Genomic DNA, 13,331 nt, shown 5'->3' with positions numbered 1-13,331 from the left:
ACAGACACCCACACACATACTCACACACACACACAGGCTTTATTGGAGACTATTGGATTTCATTGCAGTAATATTTAGACACAGCTGTCTGCAGCAGCCTATTTCCTGTTGTGCTTATGAAATTACTCTAGCGAGACCTCTCAGCCAATAGAAAGTATACCAAGATCAGATCGTCTGGGCCACATGGGTTTGGAAAGAGAGGACAGGTACTCACCAGTGGAGGCTGCTGAGGAGAGGATGGCTCATAATAATGTCTGGAACTGCGCCAATTGAATAGCGTCAAACCATGGGGTTGATGTATTTAATACCGTTCCACCAATTCCGCTCCAGCCATTACCACGAGCCAGTCCTCCCCAATTAAGGTGCTGTGGTACTGTGGTACTCACATATTGTTGTTTGATACAAATTTCGTTGCCCAGTCTTCTGTGTATACAATACTTTTTTGTATCATTTTAACTCTTGACAATGATGTGAATAAATATACAACTCTTTGAAAATGAATGCAAGGAGCTTAGCCTATACAGGAAGTTAGATTGAGAGGTTGAATTAGTTTTGAGTAGAATGAAATTATGGATGATTTGATTGAAATTCATTTATAATTTATATTTGAAAACATACAAAGCTGCATATCTACTGCCTGACTACATGACAAAGTGAGGTAGATGGATTTTTGCTGGGGCTCGTCTTTTGTGGGCACATGGGAGGAGAAAAGGAGGAGTCGAGGGAGTGGTAATGCTTGACGTCGCTGGCGGGAACCCTGAAGCTCTTCTGGTTCCTTGTTTTCAACTGCGCGGGACTTTCTGCAGTCACATAAAGAGGATTCTACAGTAAGTTTGGTTTTATGATCCCTGTTTCACTAATCTCCTGTAACGTGATATATTAAAAGAGAAGATTTCAAACGTTTTGAATGATTACGTGATTTTATCATGTGTTTTTTTTAGCTACTTAGCTATTTTGAGCTGTTATTCTGCCCCAGTTAGCTAACGCTAGCTAGTTATGTGGTTCAAACGTCTTCGTACATATGACACAATAGAATACATTTTCAAAGAAAGTGAATTGCACGAAGAGACTGGCTGCAAAAGTAGTTAACAAACTAGATCACTTGACTAAGTCATATATAGTGAAATGCAATGTTCGTTATTAAATAAGATGAACGATACTGTAACTGTGTTATTGATCCACAATTGGAAATTTGATTGCACTTGCGTATAGTAGGTAGCTAGCTAATAGTAGTGAATCAAACGGGTACCAAGGCAGCCAATAACCTAAGCTATACGACAGTGGACATAGGCCTAACAGTAGACAGCAATAAAATAAACAGCACATCAATACTGTTTAGTGAAGTGGAATTCGAGAAGAAGAATTCAAGTATGTTAGCTAGTTCATGTGTATGTACAACATAAATGGGATCATGTCATGCCACTTCCACATTCTCTGACAATGCTATCATTTCAGTAGAGCAATGCCCTGTGAAAGAAAGCCAATGCGCTACGGCCACTCAGAGGGACACACAGATGTTTGCTTCGATGACACTGGAAAGTAAGTATAACTGAACCAGCCACGACAGCTGGAACATATTCACTACCAGCGTAACCTCCCGCCCATAAAGTAGCAGCTGAACATGTCTCATCTGATATTTGGGTTAAAAGACTTGTCACAAAACATGAAATTAAGCAATATGCCACATTACTTCTTACTTATACATTTTTTTGTTTTAAAACATTAAGCATGGTCATCAGGCAAAAAAAATATTTTGCTGGTAAAAAATCTGAGTGGCTGGTAGATTTTTTTCCATCTACTTGTACCTGCCACAGTGGCTGGTTGACCAAAAAGTAAATGTTAGGCCCTGGTCATCAAATAGGCATAAAAGAAATGTAAAATACACAACTGAAATATTTGTTTAAAGTAATGTGAATTGATTTTGATTTATAAGTGATACGCACTAATGGCAGTCACTACCATCATGGGACTTTTATTTATTGTTTTATGCTGTGTTGGAGCGTTCAACCCATCATGCATTTAATGTTTCAAAAATAATAATCGAAACCATTATTTTTTTATAATCGAACAGACCTCAAAAAGCACTAATCTCTCAGCACTAATAAATATTGTCCAGGTAGTAATATAAGTATAGAGGTAGTTGCTGAAATTATTCTTGCCTGACATTCTCTCAGGTATATAGTCACTTGTGGAAGTGATGGGGATGTGAGAATATGGGAGAGTCTGGATGACGACGATCCCAAGTCCATCAACGTGGGGGAGAAGGCCTATTCTTTAGCCTTGAAGGTGAGTCTCATACCAGTCTGCCATTGACAAAGTAACCAATGTGTTGCACAGCAAATATGCAATAAGCCTACTCAATGTGGTTGCCAATGAGGTACTCCAGAGACATGGCTGTAGACTCTTAGACCCCGTAGGATTCTACAGCCATATCGCAGGTCTACCAATGTGGTTGATGTCAATTCTATAACACTTCTTATTTTTATTATCTTCCTGGGGTCTACAAGAAACACACAACATGACGAGTAAGAACACACTTATACACCATTTAGACAAGGACAGTCACAGAAATGTAAAATATAACAATACACAAACAATACAACAAAAATAATACAAACAATGTCCCTGCTGTTCCATGAGATTTTTTATCTGTTTTTTTAAAGATAATTTTGCTGTTTGCTTGAGTAATTTGAGATGGGAGTTCCATGCAATCATGGCTAGGGCTGTTGCGGTCATGAAATTTTGTCAGCTAGTGATTGTCAAGCAAATAACTGCCGGTCTCACGGTAATTGACGTTAATTAACATTAACATAAGCACGTTTAGCATCTCCTGGCTTCCACGCATAGCCTACAAGCCACTGATGCAGTCCTTTGGAACATCTACATTTTTAAAAGTCGAATAAATCCATTTAATATAGCCTACCCCATCACAATAAATCCATTACTTATTTTCGACAGGTCTAAAGAAACATGATATGAAGAAAATGTAGTCTATTTCAGAGGAACAGAAAAGCATACTCTGCGTTGTCCTTATGTAGGCCCTGATATGGCTATGCCATATGGCTGTGGGCTACACTAGTTCATTTAGCAGAAAAGATTTGCTCAGAATTCTGTGGCATTATTATTTATTTTAACCCTTTTTTCTCCCAATTTCAATTACGATCTTGTCTCATTGCTGCAACTCCCCAAGAGTGTCGGGAGAGGGGAAGGTCGAGTCATGCGTCGTCCAAAACATGACCCGCCAAACCGCGCACTTTAATGCCCGCTTAACCTGGAAGCCAGCTGACGACCAAAGTCAGCCTGCAGGCGCCTGGCCCGCCACAAGGAGTCACTAGAGCGCAATGAGCCAAGTAAAGCCTCCCTGGCCAAACCCTCCCCTAACCCGGACGACACGAGGCCAATTGTGCGCCGCCCTATGGGACTCCCGGTCACGGCCGGTTGTGACACAGCCTGGGATCAAACCCAGGTCTGTAGTGACGCCTCAAGCACTGCGATGCTTGAGGTGCTGCGCCACTCGGGAGGCCCTGTGGCATTGTTTTGAAAAATATTTTATAGTATGAAGAATACAATTGAACACAGCTTCATAAATATTCTGTTTTGACCGTTTTAACAAAGAAACTGGTCCTCCTATATTCTTAATTTAGAGTTATTTATGCCATGTGATACAAACTTTGGGCTATATGTTTTAGATTTTTTATACATTCTAAGGCTGCCTGATGGGACTCTAATGATTTTGAAAAAGCCTCAAGTTGCACACACTTCATCACTCTCTCATTCACAATTTGACAAGCACTTGATAATATTCTCACCAGGCCTCAAATTTCCATGCGGCATCCCCCTTGTGTAGCCGTAATGCCCCCTAAAAAATCCATGCCTTTTGCGGCCAAAGTGGCCGTTGTGCCCTATTGCTGAATATAATAATTATAATTGCCGTGCTCCGAAGCACATCTCACTCACTCTTAGATGTAGCCGATGCCCGTCACGTGATCGGGTCCTTCTCAAAGGCATTTCAGTTAAGAAGTAGGCTACAAGTGAATGAAGAGAGACACATCGGGACGCAACTGTGTGCATCCCTCTAATCAAATTCCGAGGCGCATATTAAAGATGTCAGAACTGTCCACATTTAGCCTACTTTTTGTCAGCCAACAGGATGAGTAGGCCTAATGAACAGTAAAAGCACTAGCCTATGTCAATGCACTATCCGCTATAGTACAAAAGTTTACCAATTCTATTGATGATGCAACATATCAGAATGTTTAGCTTAATGTTGATAAACTAAACTCAGCAAAAAGAGAAACGTCCTCTCACTGTCAACTGTGTTTATTTTCAGCAAACTTAACGTGTAAATATTTGTATGAACATAAGATTCAACAACTGAGACATAAACTGAACAAGTTCCACAGACATGTGACTAACAGAAATGGAATCATGTGTCCCTGAACAAAGGGGGGGTCAAAATCAAAGTAACTGTATCTGGTGTCAGTATCTGGTGTGGCCACCAGCTGCATTTCAACAGGTCCCAGACGTGCTCAATGGGATTGAGATCCGGGCTCTTTGCTGGTCATGGCAGAACACTGACATTCCTGTCTTGCAGGAAATCACGCACAGAACGAGCAGTATGGCTGGTGGTATTGTTATGCTGGAGGGTCATGTCAGGATTAGCCTGCAGGAAGGGTTACACATGAGGGAGGAGGATGTCTTCCCTGTATCGCACAGTATTGAGATTGCTTGCAATGACAACAAGCTCAGTCCGATGATGCTGTGACACACCGCCCCAGAAAATAACGGACCCTCCACCTCCAAATCGATCCCGCTCCAGAGTACAGGCCTCGGTGTAACGCTCATTCCTTCGACGATAAATGCGAATCCGACCATCACCCCTGGTGAGACAAAACTGCAACTCGTCAGTGAAGAGCACTTTTTGCCAGTCCTGTCTGTTCCAGCAACGGTGGGTTTGTGCCCATAGGCGACGTTGTTGCCAGTGATATCTGGTGAGGACCTGCCTTACAACAAGCCCTCAGTCCAGCCTCTCTCAGCCTATTGCGCGTTCCTGGTTTAACTTGGGCAGTTGTTGTTGCCATCCTGTACCTGTCCCGCAGGTGTGATGTTCGGATGTACCGATCCTGTGCAGGTGTTGTTACACGTGGTCTGCCACTGCGAGGACGATCAGCTGTCCGTCCTGTCTCACTGTTGCGCTGTCTTAGGCGTCTCACAGTATGGACATTGCAATTTATTGCCCTGGCCACATCTACAGTCCTCATGCCTCCTTGCAGCATGCCTGTCACATTCACGCAGATGAGCAGGGACCCTGGGCATATTTCTTTTGGTGTTTTTCCAGAGTCAGTAGAAAGGCATCTTTAGTGTCCTAAGTTTTTATGACTGTGACCTTAATTGCCTACCATCTGTAAGCTGTTAGTGTCTTAAAGACTGTTCCACAGGTGCATGTTTATTACCGTAAGTTCCGGACTATAAGCTGCAACTTTTTTCCCACGCTTTGAACCCCGCGGCTTAAACAATGACGCGGCTAATATATGGATTTTTCCCGCTTTCAAATTTTTTCTCTCCAAAAAAACACATTCTGTGACGTGCTCAGTTTTTTGGCGGCATGAAGCTTTCATTAGACCAATGAAATTGCCGAACGGGTTAAGGTCAAACAACTTTTTTGTTTACTGTTTAGATTAAATCGAGCCCTCTCAAACTTCCCATCATTCTGATTACGGTAGTCATTTTGTCACCCTCATCATGGCAAAGACACGGAGAAATGCATATGATGCAGCTTTCAAGTTGAAGGCGATTGATCTGGCTGTTGGAAAAGGAAAACAGCTGCTGCACGGGAGCTTGGTCTTAATGAGTCGATGATAAGACGTTGGAAACAGCAGCGTGAGGAATTGACTCAGTGCAAAAAGACAACTAAAGCTTACTGCTAATTTTTTTGTTGTTGTTACAAGCCGTGTTTCGTTAAAGCCTATTTATTTTTGTTACAAGCCGTGTTTCGTTAAAGCCTGTGTAAAGTTCATTTGTTTCAATGTTCCGGTAGGCACCTGCGGCTTACAGACATGTGCGGCTTATTTATGTTCAAAATAATATATATTTTTTAAATTCAGTGCGTGCGGCTTATATTCAGGTGCGCTTAATAGTCTGGAAATTACGGTAGTTGTTTATGGTTCATTGAACAAGCATGGGAAACAGTGTTTAAACCCTTTACAATGAAGATCTGTGAAGTTAATTCGTAAAAATCCAAATATCTTTGAAAGATTGTCCTGAAAAAGGGACGTTTCTCTTTTTTGCTGAGTTTATTAGGCTATTTCTCCACATTATAAGCGCAGCAATGCGCACACAGCATTAGGCTATACGTGCGCATTTTCCAAATGCTATCAAATAGCGGGAAAACACTTCTCAAAAGTGACTACAAATGCAGTTATGCATGTAATGGTTTATTACAAAGGTGCATTGTTATAGTGAAAATGGTGAGTTTCAAGTTTGAGGAAGACGTGTAGCCTATGTATGCCAGTTAGACTCTACACCAGTTATAACGCGGATTAATGTGCTCAGTTGTAAGATGTTATTTGGCCACCAGTTGGGATACAAACCTTATCAAAATGGGCTAGGCTACATGAGGTGTGCGACTATGATTTGAAGTTGCAAAGAAAAAAAGGCATTTACTGTTTCTTCCCTTACTGCACAAGCTGGGCATCATTCACAAGTGATAGGCTAATACTGTCACCTATAAGACTGTTATTAATTTAATGTTTAATTTACATATACTAAATAATATGTGGTGAAATTGGTTTTGATTTAGAATGGACCATTATCATGCACCTGTCTAAGAACAGTGGCATGGGAAGAAAATATGTCATCTATGCACTGAAATATGTGTGATTCTGTGCCTGATTCAGATGTTCAGTTGATTGGGTACAATATTTATAGAGCTGATAGAGTTGGTAGAGGTGGTGGTATCGCGATTTATGTAAAATGCTGCTTAAATGTTTTTGTGTCCATATCAACCTCTGTCCCAAAGCAATATGAATGTCTAGTTTTAGTTGGTACTTGGTAATAATGCTCGTTTAACTCTAGGAGGGGTATATCGCCCCCCCCCTCAGCTCCTCCTTGTACTCTATGCAAATTATCTGATATACTGTCTAATTATGCAAACTCTGAATTACTGATTTTGGGAGATTTTAACCTGGATTGGCTTTCACCAGTATCCGATAAATTAAAAGACATTTGTACTGAGCTAAATCTAACTCAGCTGATAACTAAACCAACCCGTCCCAACTTTAAGAACCCAGTAAAATCTACTCTACTAGACATTATTCTAACAAATACCCCCCATAAATACACAGCCAGTGGGGTTTTTGCAAATGATATCAGTGACCACTGCCCTATTGCTTGTATTAGAGATACCAGGCTGAAACACTCTGATCCCTGTATAATCTCTAAGAGAAATTATAAACATTTCTCACAGCAATTTTTTACCCTTGACTTATATCACTCTGAGTTTTTATCCACTTGCTGCTTTCTGGACCCGGTTTTAGCCCTTGCTTTTTTCTCTTCTATTGTTACCTCTATGTCTGATAAACATGCCCCGCTTAAGAATCACAGAGTAAGAAACCGAACCAGTTCTTGGTTCTCTCCTGAATTGTCAGGTCTTTTCCTGCAAAAAAATCGGGCCTGGGCCTTGGCGAGGAAAACAGGTACTCCAGCTGATTGGCTGTTTTTTAGGCAATTGAGAAATAAATGTACTGCAGCTGTCAAAAAGGCAAAATCAAATTACTTCCTTAATGCTATAACGGGGGAATTCTGCTGTTTCTCTTCCTAAGCAAATTACCTCAGATTACTGTATCCTAAGTGAAAAAAATGATATTTGTGATGCTTTCATCTCTGCTGTTTTTTTATTTGAAAGGAAAAGTGGCCATTGTGGCACTGGCCAGTTACTCTGAAAAATGGTAACCCTGTTTTTAGTTTCCAGAAAATAACCGAAGCAGAGGTTCTAGCTGCCCTGTGTGCCATTGATACTAAGAAATCCTTAGGCGCTGACAATTTAGACCCGTTACTTAAGTGTGCTGTACCTATCATTGCTGGTTCAGTGACACACATTTTTTATCTAACATTAAGCACAGGAAATATCCCTAAGGTGTGGAAAGCAGCTTTTGTTCTACTATTACATAAGGGAGGTGACGGTAGTGACTTGGATAACTATCGACCCATCTCTAGGCTACCTTGTCTGGCAAAGATCCTAGAATCTATAGTCAACAAACAGTTACAGTCTTTTCTTTCTGCTAACAGTATTCTTAGCACCAATCAATCTGGTTTTAGATCTAAACACAGTACCACATCGGCCACTATGCTTGTTGTAAATGATATTGCAAATGCCTTAGATGATAGAAAGCACTGTGCTGCGTTGTTTGTAGATTTGTCAAAAGCTTTTGACACTGTAGACCATGCTATCCTTTTGAGTAAGCTGTCATCTATAGGAGTGGGCACTGATGCCTGCCGATGGTTTTATGACTATCTTAAAGATAGAACTCAGGCCGTCATGGTCGACGGGGTCAAGTCTGACTCCTTACAGTTACTTAAAGGGGTCCCTCAGGGTTCAATAATTGGCCCACTATTGTTCTCACTTTATATAAACAACATTGGTGATGATGTCAGATATTGTAAATTCCATTTATATGCAGATGACACAGTGATGTACTCTATTGCTCCAACAGCGGACCAAGCTTTAATGCAGTTGGAGTCTGATTTTAGGATACTACAGGGGTCTCTTTTACAGCTTAAACTTGTTTTAAACGCTAAGAAAACAAATGTCATGTTTTTTTCTAGGTCTAAACTCTCAGTTAGAAACACTTGTAATCACTAGCTTGGATGGTACTCAAATCAAACAGGTCTCTGCATATAAATATTTAGGGGTATGGTTAGATGATAGGCTTTCTTTTAAAAAACATGTTACTGAATTGGGAAAAAAGCTCAAATTCAAGATAGGGTTCCTTTACAGAAACAGGGCTTGTCTGTCCTTCGTAAATAGAAAACAAATTGTGCAGGCTACTTTTATGTCCGTTTTAGATTATGGTGATATTATCTATATGCATGCATCGGCAAACACATTAAAACCACTGGATGCTATTTACCATTGTGCACTCAGGTTTATCACGGGTGATAGTTACAAAACTCATCACTGTATCCTATATCAACATGTGGGTTGGGCCTCTCTATCTGTGAGGCGAGAGCAACATGCTCTCTTGTTTATTTATAAAGCGCTTCTTTTAAAACTACCTCCATATATATCATCTTTAATTTCCACTAGATATACACATTTTAAAACCAGATCACAGATGTGGATTAAATTAGAGACTCCTGCGGTCTCCACAGAGTTGGGTAGGACTGCCTTTAGTTCCTTTGCGCCTTATTTATGGAACAAACTGCAGATCCAACTTAAGTTAGACACTCTGGTGTCCCTTGCCCATTTCAAAAATGTTATGGAGGATCAATATGATGTTGTCTGTGATTGTTTCTGTTGAATTGTGTCTTTGTTTTGTATGTTTGAAATGTTCTTGTCTGTATGCCTAAAACTGTACATGTCAACATGTTTACACAGGGCACAGCCGTAAAAGAGATCCAGGTCTCAGTCTGTTTTCCCTGTTAAAATAAAGATACAAAAAAAAAAAATTGCGAATTGAGGACGCTTTTCCCGTGGTTCATTTTCATGCCAGCCTGGTAGGCTATATTCCTGTTGTAGGCCTAGTCTATAGAAAGCTGATGGGATCCTCGCTCTCATATATTTCCCCTCTATCACTCCAGTGCTTTACACTGGGAGGTAAATACAGATTATTGCAAATACTCTAATGTTGATGACTTAGTTCTTTCTTGTCAATTGTTTCTATGAAGTTGCCATTCAATTGCTCTGCCATTATTATTGTATGAGGTATTGTTGGTGGGGTTACCCCTGTGCTGTGACGTGTGTCTTATCTTTTCTCTCCTCTGGCAAACAGGCTACACTCTAGGCAGTCTCTTTTGCTGATGTGTGTGTCTGGTAGTGGTACTCCATCTAGCCTACTCTTTTCAATTTCGGCAGGGTTAATACCTGCCTGGCGCCCCAATTTAAAAAAAAAATATATATTTACCCCTCTCTAATAATACCGCTACAATCCTCTCTAAGCTTTACAGGGATATGACTCTGAACGTATACAGCAACACCTCCCCATAGGCATTCCTGTTTTTTCTGTAGATGTTATATCCTTCTATTGCTACTGCTTTATAATCAAAGGAATTATCTAAGTGAGTTTCAGAGATGGCCGGTATATGAATGTTATCCGATGTTAGCAAGTTATTGATTTTCATGAACCTTGTTTCTAAGGTTACATACTTAGTCAAGTTGTACATACAGTATGGTAATATTCAAACAGTGCTATTGCTCGATATATCCTCTCTCCGTTACAAATCTAGGTTTATTTGTCATATTCATGGCATTCAGTGAGTGTACAATGAAATTCTTATATGGTTGTTATCTAACTTTGTCTTTTCTTCCCATAATATATAGAATGGGAAGCTGGTCACAGCAGCCTCCAACAACACAGTACAAATCCACACGTTCCCTGAGGGTGACCCAGATGGCATCCTCACCCGCTTTACCACCAACGCCACCCACGTCACCTACAACAGCAGCGGCTCCAGAGTCGCTGCCGGATCCAGGTACTGTAGACGGACACCCATAGAAATAGAATGACTAGAATATAATGTAATTTCTGTGTTACCACCCCGATGTGCAGAGCTCAGAGCAAATTGCTAGAAGCTGAATAAATTATATTCTGCATGTCATTATCCTCCTTTACAATCAGTTCGGCAATGCAGATATCTACGTTTATTTCCTTGTCATAAAAATGTGTTTCTGGTTTGATGGTTATACTAATGGTTATACTAAGGATCCCAATGATCCCAACTTTTTACCAAATAGACACGAAACAGCTTTCAATTCCTTTCTGATTAGTCTAGACTGTAAGTCAATAGCTGCTTGCTGTACGCATTGATTCTCTAAACAGGTGTATCACAGAAATGAAGACTCTGCCCATATCTCTGGATTGATTAGGCCATTTTCACGTGGCTAATATCCGTTTGAATATTGACTTTATCAATACAGGCATCTGAGGCCTGTTGAGGGTTACAGATGTAGGATCTTAATTTGAGCCAGTTTGCTACAGCAGGAAAATTTGAATTATTATGTGGAATATCGTTAATGGGCATTTTTGTAGGGGATGATCAATCAAGTCTGAAATTTTAAAGTGAAAATGATATACTTTAGAAGTGTTTTTAAGTCTTGAGTACATTACAAGTTTGCATTTCCTGCTGTGCAATAGGGTGATCAAATTAAGATATGGCATCTGTATGATATCCACCACTGATTTGAGGAAATTAGTTTCTTGCGTCTATTTCCTTCTGCAGATCTAACTGATCTAGATATGTAATACTGTATGTGTTTGATACAAAGTAAAAGTTGGAAGCAGAGCACTTACAACTCAATTTATTGTTTGCATGATTTATTCATCCATTCCTTAATTCATTCCTTCAATCATTTTATTTCCACACTCACTCATTCACTCACTCCCCAGAGATGAGATTTTTCCTGACTAATCAAGAATTCTTGCTTTAATGAAATTATCCATTCATATATCATTAAATCTGACATACCCCTAGCCCAAACAATGATTTTCTTTATTACCTTTGTTCTGATCACATCCCTTGTGTGTTCGTGCTCCTCCCTCAGTGACTTCATGGTGAAGGTAGTGGAGATGTCCGACAGCAGTCAGCAGAAGACCCTGCGGGGACACAGTGCCCCCGTCCTCAGTGTCACCTTTGACCCCAAGGATGAGTTCCTGGTAGGAATCATCTACAACGTTACCCTTACCACCACTAATTTGACAGATTTTGACATGATATTTAATTAGCTAGATACTGTTATTGGGAATAGACTAGAATGCTTTATTCTTACAAGAAAAAAGTATTTGTCAAACCTTTCTCTTCTCAGGCCTCTGCTAGCTGTGATGGATCTGTAGCTGTGTGGAAGATTGAGGAACAGGTAACAAGCGATCACCCCACCTCGTATTCTACTCTTCTGTTTAGCTCATTGTCATTGAAATCCTTGGGCGGGCCGCCTAAGGGTTTTTTCCGGATGCCTACATCCAAACTGTAAAAAATATATGTATACAGTACCAATCTATTTTATACATTGTCGAATAATAGTGAAGACATCAACACTATGAAATAACACATATGGAATCATGTAGTAACTAAAATAGTTAAACAAATTTAAATATTTTTACATTTGAGATTCTTCAAAGTAGCCACCCTTTACATTGATGACAGCTTTGCACAGTCTTGGCATTCTCTCAACCAGCTTCACCTAGAATGCTTTTCCAACAGTCTTGAATGAGTTCCCACATATGCTGATCCCTTGTTGGCTGCTTTTCCTTCACTCTGCAGTCCAACTCATCCCAAACAAACCATCTCAATTGGGGAGGTCGGGTCATCTAATGCAGCACTCCATCACTCTCCTTCTTGGTCAAATAGCCCTTACACAGCCTGGAGGTGTGTTGGGTCATTGTCCTGTTGAAAAACAAATGTTAGTCCTACTAAGTGCAAACCAGATGGGATGGTGTATCTCTGCAGAATGCTGTGGTAGCCATGCTGGTTAATAAGTCTGCCTTGAATTCTAAATAAATCACGGACAGTGTCACCAGCAAAGCACCATCACACCACCTCCTCCATGCTTCACATGCGGCGATCATCCGTTCATCTACTCTGCGTCTCACAAAGACACAGCGGTTAAAACCAAACATTTAAAATTTGGACTCATTAGACCAAATGACAGATTTCCACTGATCTAATCAGGCCCAAGCAAGTCTCATCTTCTTATTGGTGTCCTTTAGTAGTGGTTTCTTTGCAGCAAGTGGACCATGAAGGCCTGATTTCACGCAGTCTCCTCTGAACAGTTGATGTTGAGATGTGTCTGTTACTTGAACTCTGAAGCATTTATTTGGGCTGCAATTTCTGAGGCTGGTAACTCGAATTAACTTATCCTCTACAGCAGAGATAACTCTGGGTCTTCCTTTCCTGTGGCAGTCCTCATGAGAGCCAGTTTCATCATAGCGTTTGATGGTTTTTGCAACTGCTCTTGAAGAAACTTTCAAAGTGTTAAAGTAATGATGGACTTTTGTTTCTCTTAGCTTATTTGAGCTGTTCTTGCCATAATATGGACTTGGTCTTTTACCCAATAGTACTATCTTCTGAATACCACCCCTACCTTGTCACAACATAACTTATTGGCTCAAACGCATTAA

The 13,331-nt window shown here is 40.4% G+C and overlaps 1 protein-coding gene across 3 annotated transcripts in view; it reads left to right on the top strand.

The window, feature by feature from the left end:
• The first annotated feature begins 720 nt into the window (after positions 1 to 720).
• The window catches only part of wdhd1 (WD repeat and HMG-box DNA binding protein 1), a 60,112-nt gene continuing 47,501 nt past the window's right edge, over positions 721 to 13,331 (top strand). For 2 of the 3 annotated variants that reach the window (XM_014196001.2, XM_014195980.2), the window contains exons 1-6: positions 733 to 827; positions 1,456 to 1,539; positions 2,175 to 2,286; positions 10,538 to 10,689; positions 11,759 to 11,870; positions 12,020 to 12,070. In XM_014196001.2, coding sequence (XP_014051476.1) covers positions 733 to 827; positions 1,456 to 1,539; positions 2,175 to 2,286; positions 10,538 to 10,689; positions 11,759 to 11,870; positions 12,020 to 12,070 — 606 coding nt within the window. Of the gene's footprint in view, positions 828 to 1,455; positions 1,540 to 2,174; positions 2,287 to 10,537; positions 10,690 to 11,758; positions 11,871 to 12,019; positions 12,071 to 13,331 lie in introns of all 3 variants that reach the window. The other variant, XM_014195991.2, reaches the window with a different exon arrangement.

This window comes from Salmo salar, chromosome ssa01, assembly GCF_905237065.1.
Source record: "Salmo salar chromosome ssa01, Ssal_v3.1, whole genome shotgun sequence".
NCBI lineage: Eukaryota > Metazoa > Chordata > Actinopteri > Salmoniformes > Salmonidae > Salmo > Salmo salar.
Note: the sequence above shows the minus strand (reverse complement) of the source record. Positions and strands in the feature narration are given on the sequence as shown.